This window comes from Chiloscyllium plagiosum, unplaced genomic scaffold, assembly GCF_037043375.1.
Source record: "Chiloscyllium plagiosum isolate Xiang-an unplaced genomic scaffold, Cpla_swu_hap1 HiC_scaffold_6, whole genome shotgun sequence".
Taxonomy (NCBI): Eukaryota; Metazoa; Chordata; class Chondrichthyes; order Orectolobiformes; family Hemiscylliidae; genus Chiloscyllium; species Chiloscyllium plagiosum.
This window is the reverse complement of record NW_028270144.1, coordinates 124,495,598-124,516,999: the sequence shown is the minus strand read 5'-3', so window position 1 is coordinate 124,516,999 and position 21,402 is coordinate 124,495,598. Positions and strand designations below refer to the sequence as shown.

General features: G+C 39.5%; 1 protein-coding gene across 7 annotated transcripts in view; it reads left to right on the top strand.

The window, feature by feature from the left end:
- The window catches only part of emsy (EMSY transcriptional repressor, BRCA2 interacting), a 90,872-nt gene that overhangs the window by 14,024 nt on the left and 55,446 nt on the right, over positions 1 to 21,402 (top strand). For 6 of the 7 annotated variants that reach the window (XM_087988423.1, XM_087988426.1, XM_043692459.2 and 3 more), the window contains 9 exons: positions 439 to 513; positions 2,199 to 2,374; positions 7,443 to 7,595; positions 9,053 to 9,312; positions 9,445 to 9,706; positions 11,004 to 11,204; positions 16,997 to 17,140; positions 17,900 to 18,076; positions 20,813 to 20,958. In XM_087988423.1, coding sequence (XP_087844549.1) covers positions 439 to 513; positions 2,199 to 2,374; positions 7,443 to 7,595; positions 9,053 to 9,312; positions 9,445 to 9,706; positions 11,004 to 11,204; positions 16,997 to 17,140; positions 17,900 to 18,076; positions 20,813 to 20,958 — 1,594 coding nt within the window. The remainder of the gene's footprint in view (positions 1 to 438; positions 514 to 2,198; positions 2,375 to 7,442; positions 7,596 to 9,052; positions 9,313 to 9,444; positions 9,707 to 11,003; positions 11,205 to 16,996; positions 17,141 to 17,899; positions 18,077 to 20,812; positions 20,959 to 21,402) is intronic. The other variant, XM_087988425.1, reaches the window with a different exon arrangement.

Sequence of the window (21,402 nt, the reverse complement as noted above, 5' to 3'; positions counted from 1 at the left end):
ATAAAACATGAGTATTTGTGTTGGAGTGGTTTGGGGTGAAAATTCCAGATTAGGCCCTCGGCAGCTGAAGGCATGGTAGCCAGTAGGGGAGCAGTTGATGAGGCGTAAATCGCCAGAATTAGAGATTTACAGAGATCTCAAATATTTGTTGAGCTTGAGAAGGGCTGAAATAAATAGGAAGACACAAGCCTCTGGCGGGATTTGGGAATGAAGACCAGAATTTTCAAATTAGACTTTGCATGGAACCCAGTGTAGTTCAGTGAGTGTGGGCATAATGACTGAACAGAATTTGGTGAGTTCAGATATGGGCAGCCGAGCTTTGAATGAGCACACGTTTATGAAGGGTGCAAAATGAGAGGCCAGGCTGAATAGCATTTATATAGGCAAAAACTGTATTGTAGATTAATATTTTGAAGATTTTCTTTTCTTCCATTATAGCATTTCAACAGAGCGACACCGTGCAGAGGTTCGTCGAGCAGTTAATGATGAAAGATTGATGACTATTGCACATCAGTAAGTTTCCTTGTGAGGGGTCAGTTTTTTTCTGACCAATTTTCTATTGAAGACTTTAAAAGCTGAAGTCACTTCTGCTGTTTAGCACAAATTAATAGCCTCCCTGCAGGATCTCAACTTGGTATTGGCATATGTACAACAAAATCAAATTATTCCTTAATTTCCAGTCCTCACTGTGCAGAAGTTGACATTTTCTTTATTCACATCAGTTACCAATTGATGTGAACTCATTAGATACCCAACTGAGACAGATGTTTTACATCCATATGTACATTTGGAGGCTGAGACTGAGGTACCTGCTGATCAACAGTAGGATGTTATTTTATAGAAACTGCATGCTGTCTGTGTTTCACTTAAGTGGTCTGCAGTACTACAGTGCACACAGACTTTGGAAGAATGCCAGCAGGATTGAAAAGGGTGGATATTCGAGGTGCAGAGACTAGTTGTAGTTCCTTATCACCAACTGAGATTACAGAGAGAGAATTTTTGTGTATGTACATAAAACTCTTTTTGTGGACCTCTGGATATTTCAAAGTATTTTGCAGCTAACTGATCTAGATCCATGGTAGTTGTCGTTGTAATGTAGGAAACATGATAATCAATATGCATGCATGAGGGATAAATATTTGCTGGAATACCACGAATTACTTCCCCACCTTCAGAATAATGCGATAGGACATTCTTTTACATCACCGTGCAAACACATGGTGCCTTGGTTTAACATCTCATCAAAAGATGACACCTCCAGCAGTGCATAAATCCCTTGGTACTGCACTGGAGTGTGAACCTTGGTTTGTGTGCTCAAGACTGAGTGTGCAACTTGAACCCTGAACATTGTGACTCAGAAACAAGATTTCTCCCAACTGAGCCAAGGTTGACATTAGTTAACTTCACAGACTGGGATTCAAATTTAGATACATTGGTCAGACATACTGAATTAAAAACTACCTATCGTTTGCACATTGTTTCCTTGCAGCATGCACTGCTTGGCTTGAAAAGAAAGTTACTGGGGTAATTTTAGAGTGTAACTAATGTTGTCATGTAAACAGGCAGGTGACTGAATCTTGCATAGTAATTTCTTGATGGGGTGTTATTAGGAAGAAGCGTCTTACATGTTATGATTGGGCAATAGTAAAATGAAAAAAAATGCAACTTTCAGCTCTTGAAGACAGAGGAAGAAGTAATTCACCAACGACCTAATTGGATTCCACTCCTGACAAATAAAAGTCTATAAGAGTGATGCATTTAGGGCGGCACAGTGGTTAGCACTGCTGCCTCACAGCGCCAGAGACCTGGGTTCAATTCCCGCCCCAGGCGACTGACTGTGTGGAGTTTGCACGTTCTCCCCGTGTCTGCGTGGGTTTCCTCCAGGTGCTCCGGTTTCCTCCCACAGTCCAAAGATGTGCAGGTTAGGTGAATTGGCCATGCTAAATTGCCCGTAGTGTTAGGTGAAGGGTTAAATGCAAGGGAATGGGTCTGGGTGGGTGGCGCTTCGGCGGGGCGGTGTGGACTTGTTGGGCCGAAGGGCCTGTTTCCACACTAAGTAATCTAATCTAATCTAATCTAATTTCATTTTCTAGAAGTTTGTAAAAAGATGCTAATTTAAATTTGTCCCTTTTGATGAGCAGTATAAACAATAAAGTAGCTTTGTGTTGAACAAATATATATTTTTCTGTTTTCTGCAGTATGTCTGGACCTAACAGCTCAGCTGAATGGTCCATTGAAGGTCGTCGGCTTGTCCCTCTCATGCCCAGACTAGTTCCTCAGACAGCATTCACAGTTACAGCGAATGCAGTAGCTAATGTAGCAGCTCTGCATAATGCCACTCTTCCTTCACCAGCTGAAACTGGTAACAAAGAAGGTGAGTTTTTTAAAAACCGTTTATCGAGGGCTAGTTTTCTTTCATACAATTTCTTGTTTTACAACCGAGAAGGTGTACACGATGTCTCGTTAGTTCTTTTGGTTCACAACATAAGTTTAAATGGTTTGCATTAATAACAAATTAAATAAATTATGTATATTTGAGTTAGAAAATGTTTTAAAACGTTTCTTTAATAAAGACAAGAATTATTAATTTAGTATGTAATGAAAATTCACTATACATACTATTTGGGGACTGGGGTTCTGAGGTGGGCAAAGCCATGTATAGATGAACCTCGGTTATCTGAATGTTGATTATCAGAATTTTGGATTATCTGAACAAGATCGCAAGGTCACGATACTTGGCTAAACTGTATTATCCGAGCTTTTGATTATCTGAACAAAATACTCCCTGCCCGTTTAGATTGGATAATTGAGGTTCCTCTGTGTAACTTTATGTAATACTTGTCTTTCTGTATTGTGTGCTCAGAAGAGGTGAGAGACTTTTAGGGTCATTATTCTGGTGTGTGTTGGTTTGTCTCAAAAATTGTTTACATGTGTTTAACTAAGCTTTTAAATCAAAGCTAGTTGAGTGCTTAAATATTGAAATAGTAGAAAAGAAATTGAAAGGGTTATTGCATAGTACCCTGTGACACTGCACGACAGAGACGTTCTTTGAGGAAGACCGAATCGTCTGGAGGTTTAGTCGAATGCAAGTTTCTTAGAGAGGGAGAGAGAGAGAGAGAGAGAAGCAGGTAACCTTGAGGGAAAAGGCCTATAATATAATATTCACCGTCTCCAAAACAACTGGGACAAAATGTCCTAAATAACATCAGGCATTAGGAAGAAAAAAGCTGCAGAGACAGCTTTAAGATGTCAGAAAGAAAGACAGCCTATAGGCTATTTAATGCATGAATTTAAGGAACACGTGTTAAGCTTTAAATGAGCTCTGTTAGTAGTTTTTATAATGGTCTTGTGAAGAGACAATGGATGGACAAGGTAGCCTCGAGTGAATACAGAAATTTACCACAAAGCAACCAAGCCATACCAACTAAACAGGATCTTTAAAACAGAAACACTGTGATCCACGGGAGGGGTCTCTCGGTTCCGTGATTGGTCAATAAACACTAGCAATTTGGTCTGGTTCTGTAAGATTTCTGTTATGTTTACTAAGGAAGTGGAATCCCTGGTCAAGAAGAAGAAGACTTATGTTAGGACAAAATGTGAAAACTCAGTTAGGGCGCTTGGGGGGTTACAAGGAAGTCAGGAAAGACCTAAAGAGAGAGCTCAGGAGAGCCAGGAGGGGACATGAGAAGGTGTTGGCGGATAGGATCAGGGTTAAGCCTAAGGCTTTCCATAGGTATGTCAGGAATAGGAAGAATGACGAGAGTTAAATTAGGGCCAATCAAGGATATTAGTGGGAAGTTGTGTGTGGAGTCAGAGGAGATAGGGGAAGCACTAAATAAATATTTTTCAATAGTGCTCACTATAGAAAATGAAAATGTTGGCGAGGAAGATACAGAGATACTTGCATCTAGACTAGAAGAGATTGAGGTTCACAAGGAAGAGGTATTAGAAATACTGCAGAGTGTGAAAATAGACAAGTCCCCTGGGCCGGATGGGATCTATCCTAGGATCCTCTGGGAAGCAAGGGAAGAGATTGCCGAGCCTTTGGCATTGATCTTCAAATCATCATTGTCTACAGGAATAGTGCCTGAGGACTGGAGGATAGCAAATGTGGTTCCCTTGTTCAAAAAGGGTAGTAGAGACAACCCTGGTAATTACAGACCAGTGAGTATCACTTCAGTTGTTGGTAAAGTGTTGGAAAAGGTTATAAGAGATAGGATTTATAACCATCTAGAAAAGAATAATCTGATCAGGGACAGTCAGCACGGTTTTGTGGAAGGTAGGTCGTGCCTAACGACTCTTATTGACTTTTTTGACAAAGTGACCAAACAGGTAGGTGAGAGTAAACTGGTTGATGTGTATATGGATTTCAGCAAGGCGTTCGATAAGGTTCCCCACAGTAGGCTATTATACAAAATGTGGAGGAATGGGATTGTGGGAGACATAGCAGTTTGGATCAATAATTGGCTTGCTGAAATAAAACAGAGGGTTGTAGTTGATGGAACATGTTCATCTTGGTGTCCAGTTACTAGCAGCGTACCGCAAGGGTCGGTGTTGGGTCCACTATTGTTCGTCATTTTTATAAATGACCTGGATGAGGGCTTAGAAGGGTGGGTTAGTAAATTTGCAGACAACACCTAAGGTTGGTGGAGTTGTGGATAGTAACAAAGGATGTAGTAGGTTGCAGAGAGACATAGATAGGATGCAGAGCTGGGCTGAGAGGTGGCAAATGGAGTTTAATGTGGACAAGTGTGAGGTGATACACTTTGGACGGAGTAATCGGAATGCAAAGTACTGGGCTAATGGTAGGATTCTTGGGAATGCAGATGAGCAGAGAGATCTTGTTGTCCATGTACACAGATCCCTGAAAGTTGCCACCCAGATTGACTGGGTTGTTAAGAAGGCATATACAGTGTTTTAGCTTTTATGAATACAGGGATCGAGTTCCAGAACCATGAGGTTATGCTGCAGCTGTACAAAACTCTGGTACGGCCACACTTGGAGTATTGTGTACAGTTCTGGTCACTACATTATAAGAAGGATGTGGAAGCTTTGGAAAGGGTGCAGAGGAGATTTACTAAGATGTTGCCTGGTATGGAGGGAAGGTCTTACGAGGAAAGGCTGAGGGCCTTGAGGCTGTTCTCATTAGAGAGAAGAAGGTTGAGAGGTGACTTAATACAGACATACAAGATAATCAGAGGGTTAGATAGGGTGGACAGAGAGAGCCTTTTTCCAAGTATGGAAACAGCAAACGCGAGGGGACACAACTTTAAAGTGAGGGGAGATAGGTATAAGACAGATGTCAGAGGTAGTTTCTTTACTCAGAGTAGTAAGGGTATGGGATGCTTTGCCTGCAACAGTAGTAGATTTGCCAAGTTTAAGTGCGTTTAAGTCATCATTGGACAGGCATATGAATGTACATGGAATAGTGTAGGTGGGATGGGCTTCAGATTAGTATGACAGGGCGGCGCAACATTGAGGGCCGAAGGGCCTGTACTGCGCTGTAATGTTCTATGTTCTAATTACAGCCGGTCACAGGTTGTCCAGCAACACAGAGGTTAAACACTTCTGTGTCCCTAGGAGAAGCTGTGCACATGGCTTAAGACAAAGACATTTTTATACATTTTTTGAGGGAAGTACAGGGCATCATTCCAGAGCACATTCAGACAATTACCAATCAATTATAATAAAATGACTATTGACAGCAACTTAGCCCAATGATATTTCCTGAGAACCAACCTTACTTTCGATATTCAAGCATTCTTATCTCGCGAAACTATCCTTTGAATCTGCACTTGCAAGGTCAATTAGGATGGCTAGTAATGTCTTATCTAGTCTGGTTATTTCTATACTATAAGGGAAGCATTGTCTGCTAATCTTTGTTGAGGCCCATTATGGTTAGTTCAGGAATGCAGTGTTTAGCAGCTTTTGAGCAGAATTGTCAATTTGCAGCCTAGAAGCCATTTTGTTACGTTATTTGTATTACGAAGACATTTTAGTTCTCCCCAGCCATTCTTCCTTGTGCAGACCGCATTTCACAACATCCTGATCTTTCGATATTTGCTTTTCTCAAGTTGATATTTTCAGCCCTCTACATCAAGATTTTCCAAATTGTCATGACTCTAAGATTTGGTAAAAATATGCAAGATTCCCCAACTTGCCTGTCTTTTTAGACTCAGTTTGATGGAAACGATGGACCAGATTTCTCTAAAAGAATTACTTGTTAGTACAAATGAATAGTTAGCTTCAGATAAAATATTTTGAATTGTCAATATATAAATCTACTAATTAAAACTCTGCCTACACACACGCACACATAATCACAGAATTGTTACAGTGCAGAAAGTGTCCATTCAGTTCATGATGTCTACTCAGGTTCTATTAACTACAGATAGACACAAAAAGAAAAACATGAGGAGGAAAGACTGGGAAGGCAATTCAATGAGTCCTGTGCACAGGGTTTGTTGAGAGTTTTCAAAAAAGTCCTTGACTTGTCAGGTCCTGCTGGTCCTCAACCTTGCTTCCTTGTAAGGGGACTGGTTCATACCAATAAAGTTTCTGATTTTTTAGTTTAAAAAAAACACAGCTTAATCGCAACTGATGAGGAGAAATAAATTATTTTTCTTCAAGCTGGATTTTTTTTGCTGCATTGAGAAAGATAGTTTCAGAGATCTAATAGCTGTGACCAAACAGTAAAACCCATCAGCTGTTCAGCAACCTGACAGTCACTCTCACAGCTAAAGACCCTTTGTCATTGAGAAGTGGCCACTTTTCCACAGACCAATCAAGTACATGTTGCTGGCTTAATTTCCCCCACTCTGCCACCTCCACCACACGTGTGGTAACACCCCTCACTGCCTGAACAAATAACAGTGGAAGCAACACTTCAAATGAATGCAGTAATCCTTGCTTTTTAAAACAGTCCTTTTCCCATTTCAGTCCTCAGTTAAATATACAGAAGAAAAAAGTACTGTTTTTACAAAATTACCCTAGTCTCTCCACTACCAAGTGAAGATTCACATCAGTTGGATGTTGTAATGGAAAGACAGTTGATTATTGTGGAAGAAAGTCGGTTTATGACCAAAGGGCAGTCACTAGTTATGGAACTTATTCAGACTCTGATTTACCTGTTACTGTTTTGGCTACAGATGAAAATCTGTATTATGGAAAATATTATGCTTTCTACTCTATTGATAATTAATTTGCATTGCCGGTCTTTTTCAGTGATTTGAGGCCCATGTGTTGCTAAATTGAATTTCGTTTTTATAACGTAGTAATGTGCTGGCCGCATTGCAAACGTCAACCACATGGTGGCAACAAATGAAAACCTTTACTCTGACAGACTTCACTAAAATTGACAAGATACAATTTTGTAATGGTTATGACTTCCAGCAAAGATTTTGTTTGAAATAAAAGAAAACGCATGATGTTTTTGTTTCTAGTGATCGTCTGTTACTCCTACACAAGTACCACTCCTACTCCAGCTTCAACCACAGTACCTGGTGGAAGTGTAGCAACGGTCAAATCTCCCAGACCTGCCAGTCCAGCTTCCAATGTAGTTGTACTGCCAAGTGGTAGCACGGTATATGTCAAAAGTAAGTGCCATTTGTTTTGTTCGAAGTTATTATATGAAACTAGTACTTGTGCTCATTTCTTAACTATTGTGTTCTGGGTTTGAGGTTGCACAATAGCAAGTGCTCTGTTCATGCTTGTTCTTTAGTTCCCTTGCTGTGAGAATTTGTTGCTTTCCATGCTGAAGGCAACAAATGCTGAAAAAGGCATGGGAACCCATTTCCCTCCAGGGAATGCTGAAGTAAAACTGTTTCCAGAAATACATGGGCAAACAAAAGGAAATTGACAGGCTTCTGCTTTGGGATAGAGCTCAATTCTTTATCAGTATCAGTAAAGTCCAGTTTGTTCAAACTTTGCAGAAATCGTGTGCACTTTGGTCACAATATCTGGAGAGTTACGTGATAGTCATATGTGCATTTATTTAATATGAGTTACATTACATACATGTAGTGTTTAAATTTGTATAATTAGTTTTCTTTCGTCATTGCTTATGGTAGTTTGGCTAGTGTAGTACTTTCAATGGCATCTAATGCTGTACTTTTTGCTGATAGGTTATATCTTTGCTTATCCAGACTAGTTTCTTCAAGATTGAAAAATCAAGTTGCTTCTGGAAGTTGTGCACACTTTATATCGCAGCCTGCATTTCTTTATATTTTTAATAATAAAATTATGGAGTCAGATATTTTGGCATTATGTCATCTTTGCTAGGGAGCTTTTCTGTACATTGCAGGTGACTATATTTTAAGGAGTGTGATATTGAAAGTTGAGTATAAGGAGTAAAAATCTCTGGCAATCCTTACCTAATAGCACTGTGGGAGTAGCTTCACCTCAAATTGCAGTAATTTAAGAAGTTCACATGTCCATACTCCTATTGGTGGGACTGTTGAATTGTTAAAGAAACATAATTTGGATGAAACATTAAGTGGCTGAGGTCCACTGCACTGTTCAAAACAAAGTCTACCAGATGTCCTGACTAGGTTTTGCTCATGGAGAATATGATTCAGTGGGATTAATGTATGGTAATTTCGCAATGAGGAAAACTTGGCTGAAGTTTTAGTGAATAAATGTGATGTGTGTTGTGGCAGACAGTGACACAGGTTTGATCCTTGAATTATGTTGAGGTTAGCTGATCTCCACTAGGCCATCTGTTTAAACAGCAGAATTAGCTTCAGTGGCTCATGACTAAAGCTTGGGAAGGGAAATGGGTTCCCAGTCCTTTCTCCTATTCATGGATATCTGCTTAGGAAGAAACTGTTGTTCGTGGATATTGGGTGAGAGCAGGATCACACCTGGAATTGAATGCTTTATGGTTGAAAGCTTTGTTGGCACTTGCCTATCAGGTTCTCAAATGAAGAAAACACATTCGCACAAAGAAGTGAGGGAAGTGATAGACATGGGATGGGTAAATGATTAAATCTTCCAATAAAAGTATATTGTTTCTTCTGCATCTCATTAATGATGACACTTCCTTTTAAACTAGGTGTTAGCTGTGCTGATGAAGATGACAAACCTCGCAAGCGCAGGCGTACAAATTCATCAAGTTCTTCCCCTGTGGTGCTTAAAGAAGTTCCCAAGGCAGTCACACCAGTTGCCAAGTCAATTGCAGTTCCTGTCGGCAGCAGCCCAAAAGTAAGCAACATCATGCAGAGCATCGCAAACTCCATTCCCTCACATATGTCACCAGTGAAAATTACTTTTACCAAGCCTACAACCCAAACAACAAACACAGCTACACAGAAGGTGAGTTAGGATGTGGTTTCTGTTGGCTGAATAAGTCCTATCTGATTATGAATTTTATTGCAGTGACATTGTTCTGACAGCAGTTGTGCTTAATCCTGTAAAGATTCTCATTTTGTGTTTATTCAAAAATAGGTGATAATAGTAACCACGTCACCAAGTTCAACGTTTGTACCTAATATTTTGTCCAAGTCTCACAATTACGCAGCTGTCACCAAGCTTGTGCCAACATCTGTCATCACCACTGCCACTCAGAGACAGCCAGTGGTCATTACTGCCACTCAGCCTCCTTTTACTGCTGGCAGTACCCCCTCCCCTTCATCCACGTCTACCACCGCTGCTGCCACATCAATGATTTCGTCAACATCTTCTGTTGTGATGTCAACAATAGCTCAAGGTAATGGAATAAATGCACTGGTTTAATAAATTTATGATCACCATGGTGTTTCCTTTCTAAAACAATTCACCCCATTTTTAGATCAAATATTGAAATATGTGAAGATTATATAAAGGAACTATAATACATTTTTTGAAGATGAAGTGATATCATGAAAATAAGAATAAAACTTGAGCTGTTTATTAAGATCCTGCAAGGGTCTGACTTGCCTGAGTGACACCTCTGTGTTCTAAGGTTTTGGATATGGATTTAACTGCAACTCTGGAAACTGTTTCCTTTTCTCAACAATTTAAATGTTATACAGTGCAACCTATTCTTTGCAAGATGTTAATGCTGTTCTATTTAGCTTTTCACAAGAGCACTGCCTTGGCTTGTGGTTAAGAATAGGCTCCCAAATTTAAATTGGTGTGACCTGAACTGACTGCACCTCATGATTTCAGTTCTAGTCCATCAGGCTTCTTTTTAACTGAAATTTATTGCCTGTTAGTATCCTGCAGGTCAGAAGAAAAAGCTTGCATTTTTAATGCATCTTTCCAATTGCAAGATTCCCCAGAGAACTTTCAGTCCATCTAATGCTTCTGAAATATCATTGTTCTTCCAAAGTTGAAACATTCAGCAGCCATTTTACACACAACAATGTCTCCGAAACAACATTGAGATAATGGGCAGAAAATTTGTCCTTGTCATTGAGAGAGAAATATAGGCCAGGGCATCAGGAGGAACTCGCATGTCCTTTAAAAGTCTCATAGGATAGGTCATGCTCATCTGAGAAGAACCTTTGCTTTAACGTTTCATCAGAAAGGCTGATGGTGCAGGAGCCCGTCAGTAATGTACAACCTGGACAAAGTGTTCAAATAGCTCGAGTAAATTTATACTACAAGTATTGTATTGCGAGTGAGGGTCTTGTGGCAGGGTGGTACTGTCCCTGTTTCTGAGCCAGAAGCTCTGGGTTCAAGTCCCACTTCAGGACTCAGTGGCCATGGAAGTTGTGTTCGTGACAGCATTGATTTGCACATTCTTCCAATAGGCCAACAGCAGGTGATAAGAGCAGCAGAGAATCCTGGATAGCCAGAATCATGGAATAGTAGTAGCACAACAGTTTCCTCACATTAAAAGATTCCACCTGAAAGGTCAAAGCCATTCTCGGCAGCAAGCAACCCCCAATGCTTCAAGGGACTGCCAGAAGAAGAGGAGGAAATTGTTGGTAATTTTAAGAAATCCTAAGTCAGGATGCCAGGCACAACTTTAGTCAAAGCACTTTATAAAACAAATGCTGATTGTTTTGTCTTTATGAAAGGTGCATCTGGTACTGCAGTTAAAGTTACCGCAGCCAGGCTTCAGTCCCCCAAAGCACTTATGGGCTCCCCAACTCAGATCTTGACGCAGTTTCCCAAACAGCAACAGCAGCAGCAAATGTCACAATCTCCACAGCAGCAGTCCCAACAGTCTCAAACATCATCTGGTGTCAAACCTACCATTCAGATCAAACAGGAGTCAGGTAAGTTGAAAATGCAGTGAAGATTTTATATACATGTTGTTTGTGAGGACGACATGAGATACCCAGCAGTGACAAAGTATGGATTTAAGTGCATGATTTTTCATTCAGTAGTTATCTGGAAATGGAGTCTGTTTGTTTTTTCCAGTTTGCTACTAAAATAATTCCCAATAGATTCTATGGTGTTTGCGTATATAACTACATATTGCAACTGCTTACAGCATGTTTCTGTCTCTCTGGGCTTCAGTCTTGACAAGCCTGAGTGAGGGTTTTTTTTTGTTAATTATTTCACTCTCTAACTTGTGTTGCATAATTCTAAGATTTAAAAAATATTTTTATTTGTACATGAGATGTGGGCATCACTGGCTAGGCCACTATTTATTTCCTATCCTGGATTGCTCTGGACAAAGTGATGGTGACCCATTGCAGTCCTTGGTGCAGGGTTAGCCATAGTGCTGTTAAGAAGAGAGTTCCAGATTTTTAAAATATTCATTTGCTGAATGTATGAATGATATAAAGGCAGTAAGAGATTAAGCTTAGCTTCTTCAACCATTCACCATTATATACCCTTCATCAATATCCAGATGGGCACCAGAGGTTAACTGTAGAGCTAGAAAGAATCCAACCATCACCCCCTGACATTGTGACATTACTATCGCTAAAACCACCAGTATTCTGGGGTTGACCAGAAATTGAATGGACCAACCATAAAAGTACTATGGTACAAGAGTAGGTCAGAGGCTAGGAATTCTGTTTTAAGAAACTGCCCTCCTGTGTCCCAGTGCCTGTCCACCATTTACAGCTACGGGTCAGGTATGATGGAATCCTTTCCACTTGTTGGAACTGTACCCATCCAGACAATACTTAAGAAGATGAACACGATCCAGGGCAAAGCAATCAGTTGATTGTAACTCATTTACCACTTAGACCATCAGCACGCAGTGCCATCTCCAAGATGTGCGACAGTAGCTCATGAACGTTCCTTCGATAGCATTTTGCAAACATATAGCTACCTTTAACTAGAAGGACAAGGTCAGCAGATACATCAGAGTATCACCACCTGCAAGTTCCCCTTCAAGTCACCTACTATCCTGACTTGGAGACATATGCTGCTCTTTTGTTTGTGCTGTGTCAAAATCCTGGAACTCCCTCCCTCACAGCATTGAGTGACCCGACACCACAAGGACTTCAGCAGTTAAAGAAACTCCCCACCAATTTCCCCAGGGCAATTAGCAATGGGCAATAAGTGCTGGTTGAAGCAGCAACATCCACATCATATGTACAGTGTAAAAAAAAAGAGAGTGAGACTGTTTGTTTATTTTGTATGTGATTTTTTTTTAAGTGCATAATTGTTGTGGGAAGTAGATTATAAAAGAGAGGAGACAACACTCTTTCAAAAGCCTGTGGAGCACCTTCCCATAGTTTTGGCATAAAAGCGCCTGTATCTATGAATACAAAGCTGAATGAGGCTTAGTTATAATTTGATGCAAGAATATTTAGATGGATATTGTGGGCCATAACATATCTTTAATTCCATGAATGTGCATCCATTCTAACCTGCTAGAACTAATACACCTAGTGTTGAAGTTTAGAATTTATTTACTGCTAAGTCAGCAACTGTAATAAACTGTAATAAACAGCCTGTAATAAACTGTCAGACCCATGAAATTCAGCTACAGGCTGTGAATAAGCAGTGCAACTTAAAAGGGCCAAAGTTGGTTGTGATTTGAAGGTTTTATTGCCAGGGTTTGAAAGCTGAATGTGCCTATGAGCTGTAATTTCTGCAGCTTGGCCTTGGTAGTTAAAATCATTCTTAAATGTACCAAATGATATACCATTGTTCTCGAGTCCAGGGATCAATCCTGCTTGAAATAAAAGTGCAGCAGGTTCATGTCAGGAGCCGCACCAGGCATATCTGAAAATGAGGTGTGAACTTGATAAAGCTACAAAACAGGGTTATTTGCAAACTGAACAACAAAGATGAAACACAGCTAAACAATCCCACAACCATTACATCAGATTTAAACTCTGTAGTTATGCCACATCCAGTTGTGAATGATGTAGACAATTAAACAACTTACTGGAGGAGGCTCCGCAAATGTATCCCAACTGGCAAGGACAGGAGAGCCCAGCACGTGAGTGCAAAAGATAAGACTGAATCATTCTCAGCAAGCTTCAACCAGAACTGATGAGTGGATGATCCACCTCCACCTCCTGCAAAAGTCCCCTGATGCCAGCCTTCAGCTAATTGAGTTCACTCAATATGATATCAAGAAATGGTTGGAGGCATTGGATACTTCAATGGCTACAAGGCTGTTCAACATTCCGGCTATAGTACTAAAGACTTGTGCTCAAAAGCTTGCCACACCCCGAGCAAAGCTTTCCAGTACCTCTACAGCATTGCCATTTACCTGACAATGCAGAAAATTTTCTGTTGCAAGACAAACCAATCCAGCCAGTTACTGCCCTCCTCCTCCCCATCAATTTACTCTCGATCATCAGTGAAGTGATGGAAGATGTCATCAACAACACTACCACACAGCACCTGCACAGCAATAATTTGCTCCCTGATGTCTAATTTAGGTTCTGCCAAGGCTGCTCAGTTCTTGATCTCATTCAAGTCAATGCAAATCAGATGGAAAACTCTCTGCTGGTTGGAGTCATCTCTGGTAAAAAGAATGATGTGGTTGTTGGAGGTCAGTCATCTCAGCTTCAAGATATCTGTGCAGGAGTTCCTCAAGATAGTGTACTATGTCCAACTCTCTTCAGTTGCTTCATCAGCAACCTTCCCTCAATTATTATGTCAGAAATGTAGATGTTTCCCATTGATTGCACAATGTTCACAATTTGTTATTCTTCAGATAGTGAAGCAGTTCATGCTCAAAAGCAACAAGACATGGGCAGTATCCAACCTTGTGCTAGGAAATGGCAAGTAACATGCATGCCAGTTAATGACCACTCCCAATAGAAGACAATCTAACTATCGGCCCTTGAAACTTAAATACATTACTGCAACTGAAATCCCCATTATCAACATTCTGTGGGTTACAATTGACCAGAAACTGAACTGGAAAAGCATTATAACTACAGTAGCTACAAGAACAGGCTATGAATCCTGCAGCAAGTAATTCACCTTCTGACTCCCCAAAACCTGATCACCGTCTGCAAGGCACAAGTCAGAAGTGTGATGGAATACTCCTCAATTGTTTGGATGGGTGAAGCTCCAACAACTGTCAAGGAAGTTCACACCATCAAAAACCAAGCAGTTGCTTAATTGGCACCATGTTGACAAATGTCCAGTCCCTGGACCAACATTCATTAGCAGCTGTGTGCACCATCTTTGAGATGCATTACAGAAATTCACCAAAGCTACTCTGGTAGCATTTTTCAACTCATACCTACTATCTAGAGAGATAAGGGCAACAGATTCATGGCAACACCATCACCAGAAGCAATTTTGACCTCCAATCCACTCACCATCCTGACTTGGAAACATTGCTGTTCCTTCAGTGTTGTTGGGTCAAAATCCTAGAATTCCCTCCCTCATGAAATTGTTGGTCAATGTACAGCGCGTTAACTGCAGGTTCAAAAACTTTTACCACCATATTCTCGAGCAACGAGGGATGGGCAGTAAATACTGGCTGGCCGGCCAGCCGTGAGAGAATTGAAAGAAAAGATAAAGACTGAACCTCTGAGCTCATCTTGGGCAGAGTAGCTGATTGACATTAGTTCTTTCTTTCCTCCTTGGTTTATTTACTTAGGGAACCTATTAGCACAGTTTGTGCTGTGCCCTGGATCCTAAAATAGTGCCGAAGGACATTGTTATTTTAGGTGTTCACCGTGCTATGGACTACCTTGAACAAGATCTCAGTTGCATGGATGCTATCCTCATGATGTTGAACAAAAAGCGTGACAAAAACCTTTCAATTTTGGATAGAATTTCGTAAGACGTGTTCTGTTTCTGGGGAGAAGATTTGCTTCTGAATTTGTGGGACATCAGTTCAGGTTCCAATCTAGGGACTTGAAGTCGAGGCTAGCACCCTCAGTACAGTACTGAGGGGATCTTACATTGTTGGAGATGCCATTTCTTGAATGTGATGTTGAACCATATCCTCTCAAATGGATATGAAAAGATTCCATGGCACTATTGCAAAGAAGAGCAAGGATGTCTCGTTGCTTTCCTCGTTAGTATTTATTGTTTAATCGCATGCTAAAACAAATTATTTGCCATTCATCTCCTTGTTTGTGATCCTGCTGTGTGCAAGTTGGCTGCTGACACTTATTGATCTTCAGGTTAGTCTTTTAAGGGATTGGAGTGATGGAATTCAGATGTAATTCAGTCCTCCATGTAAGGGTACATTCAGTCTTTCTTTTGATTTCCAAGACAAATTTCGTGCAGACTTGTTCATAACTGACAACCACCTGGTTCTTGATGACCCCTGCTTGAAGTATGGTAACATGGTTCTTGAGTGGGAAACAAGTAGAGCTGTGTAATCTGCGAACAGAATTATGGTCACAAATTGAGGTGAAGGCAATGAGGATTGCAAGATGAGAACTGATTACATTGATGCTGAAAAGATAGTTAACATTTTAAGTTCAGTGACCCTTTTGTTTCTTTCCAAGCTCCAGTATCTGCAATTCTTTATTTTATTTTATTGGTCAGCCAAGAGATTGTCATCGACATAGCCCCCAGGATATTGCCTGGGCCAGAGACTTTTAGTTATGAAGAGAGATTGGATCAACTGGGATTGTTTTCGTTGAAGAATAGGAGACTGGGGGGGGGGGGGTGAGGGGAACCATGATTGAGATGGATAAAATCATGAGGGAGCATAGACAATGTAGATTGGAAGAATCTTTTCTTGTTGAGGGATCAGTGAACGGGGGCATAGATGTAAGGTCAGAGACAGGGTGTTTAGAGGCGATGTGAGGAAATCTTTATTTTCACCCAAAGGGTGATAGGAATGTTGAACTCACTGTATGTAAGGGTGGGAGAAGCAGAAAGCCACATAACATTTAAGTAGTATTTTGATATGCACTAACAATGCCAAGGCCTACAAGGATATGGGCCAAGTGCTAGAAAATGGGATTAGAATAGTGAGGTGGTATTTTTTGACTGGTGAAGATTCAATGCTGTAGACCTCTATGACTCTACCAAAACAAGTCCTATAATTTTATTCCAATAGCACTGCTTTTTCGTTTTGCTGCTTACACTATTTTAAAAAAAAATGTATGGTGTCAGAATGAAGGAAGTTTCCCGATGATTACAGTTAGCAGCTTCTCTTTTAGGTGCATATGTTCTGCATTCAAATGCAGTGCCATGTTGACTACTTGTCTGCCATCAGCTGGAAACTGTCTTCAGGTTCAACTTGTCTGAGAGTGCAGAATGCCAGCACTTTATACCAAATACTCATTAAATTTAAAGCACCAGTGCATGGGGAGAAAACAACCTATTGTAGGCAAAGCATTCCTTTGTTGTGAGTGTATTGGTCATTTGTCCTGTGATTTTTGCCGTATCTTATTTCCAGTTGGTTAACCATCCAATTTACAGTGTAGATAATAACCGTTCTGTCTTCTTCCTGTGGTCTCTTTGTCAGACGATGTTTGAAATACACTTTGTTCCTTGTGGTGTAGTGCTCTTCACCAGAAATCAGTTGCATCTCTGGTTCAAGCTTTTGATTGTGATATAAGCTAGTCATTACTGTTAAATCTGTTCTTTGGAATGGGAGAAGGTGTCATATTAAACCATATTATTAGGTCTGTCGCTGACTACCTTCATTGTAGCTTGTTTTTGACAGGTGTCAAGATTATAACCCAACAGATGCAACCAAGCAAAATCCTGCCAAAACCAGCTACAATGCCTAGTACTAGCACTTCGCCTATCATGGTGGTTAGCAGCAATGGTGCCATTATGACAACAAAGTTGGTTACTACACCAACAGGTAAGACTTGAAGTACAGAACATTGAAGAAGCATGTGAGTAGGTTATTTCATTTGTTGTTCCATTCTTGTGATTTGTGTCATAGAGTTGTACAGCACAGAAACAGGCCCTTCCATCCAACCTGTCCATGCCGACCAGATACCCCAACCTAATCTAGTCCCACTTACCAGCACCTGGCCCATATCCCTCCAAACCCTTCCTATTCATATACCCATCTAGATGTCTTTTAAATGTTACAATTGTTCTAGCCTCCACCACTTCCTCTGGCAGCTCATTCCATACACGCATCACTGTGTGCGTGCAAAAGTTGCCCCTTAGGTCTCTTTTATATCTTTTCCCCTCTCACCCCAGACCTATGCCTTCTCTAGTTCTAGACTCCCCCACCCCAGGGAAAAGACCTTGTCTCTTTACCCTATCCATGCCCTTCATGATTTTATAAACTTCTATAAGGTCACCTCTCAGCTTCCAATGATCCAGGGAAAAAAGCTCTAGCCTGTTCAGCCTCTCCCAAAGCTCAAATCCTCCAACCCTGGCAACATCCTTGTAAATCTTTTCTGAACCCTTTCAAGTTTCACAACATCCTTCTGACAGGAAGGAGACCAGAATTGCATGCAATATTCCAAAAAATGGCCTAACTGTCTTGTTTGTGAGGGATTGATGCTTCTGTTTAAATAATTATTGTAGTTATTTTCAATTTAAATGGTAATGGAATTCAGAAAATCATTTTTTTTTTAAACAATATATTTTTCTTGTGATACAGGTACCCAAACTACCTACACACGCCCTACATTGAATCCCACTATCAGTGCTCGTATGGCAGCATCTACAGGATCTACAACCTACATGAAAACTACCAGTGGGAGCATCATCACTGTAGTACCCAAGTCACTAGCTACATCCCTTGGAGGAAAAATTATCAGCAGCAGTATAATGTCTGGTTAGTGTATACCAGTACAACTGTTAACAATGAAAATTTCTTAAAGATCAGACTTGCCTAATGTTTGGAAATATGCAATAAGAACATGTGCTGTTTTCCTATTTCGGCAGGTCTGGCAGCATCTGTGAAGAAAGAAATAGAGTTGACATTTTTCTATTATCCAGCTCACATTATCATGAGACGAAGTTAGATTCCAAACTAAAATCTGGCTTTATAGATTTTTAAAAAAATTTTAACAATGTGGTATCTCACTGAAACATACTCATGCAATCTTGCAGAATTGATTTTAACAATAAATTTGAACTTATTATGCAAAATAAAAGAAGATAAAATAGAATAAACCAAAATATTTACAGCCATGTTTAATGATTTTTAAACATGGTGAAAGTATGATCCCAATAAACCCTAAAACAATCTTTAAATATCAGGGAGGATTCCTTTCTTTATCACTCCTGTAGAGCTTACTTTAACTGTGGCTTCAATTCTCAGTCTTGAGAACCTGATAGCCTGTTTCTGGAACTTTCAGAGAACTGGGCTTTATCTTTCTCAAAGAGCTGCTTAGGGTTTAACCAAACCCTTCTGCTGTACAACTTGTCCAAAATTCCTTATACAGAGGTTAACCTATTTTTAACAATTCTAAACTATTTTCTTCCTTCCTCAGGAACAACTGCTTTACCTATCCAGCTCAGCCTTGACATTTATAGAATTGCCTACCTTAAAATTTAAAAAAAAAATTATTCCCCAAGTATTGGAGTTTCCCCAATCCAAAAAAAAATCCCAATTGGAAATTAATGAACAACGATTGCCTTGTTTTTTTGTAAAATTTTTCCAATAGAAACAAAAACCCATTACTGTCCAGAAATTTAAAATAAATTTTAAAACAAATTACCAAAGCTATAGAAGTACTTACAAATTCCAGATTTAAACCTCTTCATACCCACATGTGTTTGTTACTAGTTACACTTCAACAATCCATAATCAAATAGATGTTATTAAAATATTTATAATTAGGACACGTCACATCTTTCAACTCAACAAAGTAATTTTGTTCTTGTGATATGAGATGGATTAATGTTTCTGTTAAATTTTTGTTAGTAATTCCAAAGAAGAGTCATACTGGACTTGAAACGTTAACTCTGTTTTCCTCTCTCGACAGATAGTGGTAAACACGCTGAGTTTATCCAGTACTTCGCATTTTGATTCAGAGCTCTGGTATTCACAATATTTTGCTTTTGTTTTGGAAGTACACAGTTTTGATACATCTTGCAGCTCTGCAGTGCTGGAATGTTCTAAGCATGATATTTGAATCCCAAGGAATTACTTTTTCTGGGCATCTTTTCTTGTTTTTGTAGATAACCTGTTCTAATTGATTAATGTGGAAAACATTAGTTCATTTGTTGAAATTATTGACTTAAACTATACAACTACAACTGTGTCAAGGGTACATCTTCTTACCCTTTGCACAGTTTCTTTTAAACAATTTTCTTCTAAAAGTGCTTTCTACTGCTGTTGTTTTCAGATTAATGTTCACTCCGTGTCTAGTTCATATACTTATACTAGTCTTTCCCTTTGTGGTTTGCTGGAACTTGACAGAGGGAAGGAAGTTAAATTTAGTTGAGTGAAGACTGAGGAAATTTATCAAACCATAACTGACTTTCTTTCTCTCTGTATGTCAGTAATTTGTCTTTTTTAAAACTGAAGAAAAAGTACATGTTACATGAAGTTTATAGTGCAGGTCATCACTGAACTTGTAAAAGTTTAGGAGTTAAAATGCAATTAATAGTGAACTGCTTACCGTTAAATTAATCAGGTGGGGCAATAGATCTTTTCCTGCTAGTCTACTTTGAGCAGACTAGAAGCTGAGTAAAGGATATGATCCATGATCATTGTTCAACTCAAGGAGCAAAAAACAGTACGGCACAAGAATGGACCCTTCGGCCCACCAAGACTGCGCTGATGTGTGATGCCTTTCTACACTAAGTCTGCATTGCTCTATTCCTGCCCTCTATTCATATATCTGTCAAGATGTCTTTTAACCATTGCTATTGAATCTGCCTAACCACTGCATTTGGTAGCACATTCCAGGTACTTATCACCCTCTGTTTAAAACAAAAACTTGCCTCTCAGATCTCTTTTAAACTTGCACCTTTTTAGCTTAAACCTAAAATCTTAGTCAGATTCCTAATACATTATTTACAGCATAATGACAGACCATCCTCTGTACTTACAGTGCATCATTCCTTGCCTTGTTTAGTTATTTTTATTATTGATTTGACTGTAAATATCCAGAAGGGGAATTCTCTGTCTTTTTTTTGCTCTCTACCTTCATCTAAAGAATTAAGTGATTAATTGAGTTATGAACTAAGGCATGGACTTTTTTTCTCCAAAGAAATAAATGGAGAAACTGTTCATGGGGAAAAGTTGTAAAATATCTTTTTACTGCTATTTAGACCGAGGTAATAATTTTCTGACTTGCTTTTTATCCCATTTTCTCTTATCTTTGTTCTTATTCTTCTTCATCTTAAGCTATATGGCTGATAGCTATTAGCTTGGATTGGTGTGATTATATCTTGTTTTATAATTTTTTATTCTCAATCTTTTGCTTTCTGTGCTTCAAGTTTCCTTTCTTACTGTGGCAAATCTTGGAACAAATGCATACTTTATTATTGATAGCTCATATGTCAGCCAGCCCAGTAGCAATTATATATAACATCCTTTGTAATGCATTTGCACTAGGAACAACAACAAAAATAACTACTATTCCAATGACTTCGATGACGTCGAAGCCAAATGTCATTGTTGTACAGAAGACTGCAGGGAAAGGAACAACCATCCAGGGTATTCCAGGAAAAAATGTGGTCACAACGTTGTTGAATGCTGGGGTAAGTTCGTAATTATCTATTGTACATTACATACAAAGTTCATGATCCATAGTGGTTTCATTTATTGCTGCCTCATTCCTTAATGGAGGTCACTGAAAAATTTCGAGTATCACAAAATTAGGAGGCAAGCAAGAGTGGAACACCAGTATATGTAGTTAATATTTGGAGAAAATGGTTAGATAGGGATGTGCATTGATAATTTTGCAGCATCACTGGCCTCCCAGCCTTCATCTTGAGAAAAAGTATCAGTAGGCAAAATAAGTAGGAAAGTGGTAACAGTTCATAACAGCTAGTGCTGTGGCAAATTTCAAAGATATAGGAAAGAGCAGCAGAAGATGGCCAGGTTGAATGAATGAGCCTGTTCCACCCATTAATTAGATCATGGCTAATCATCCATCTTTATGCTACCTTTTTAACCCTACTATCCAAAAAACAATTGATTTC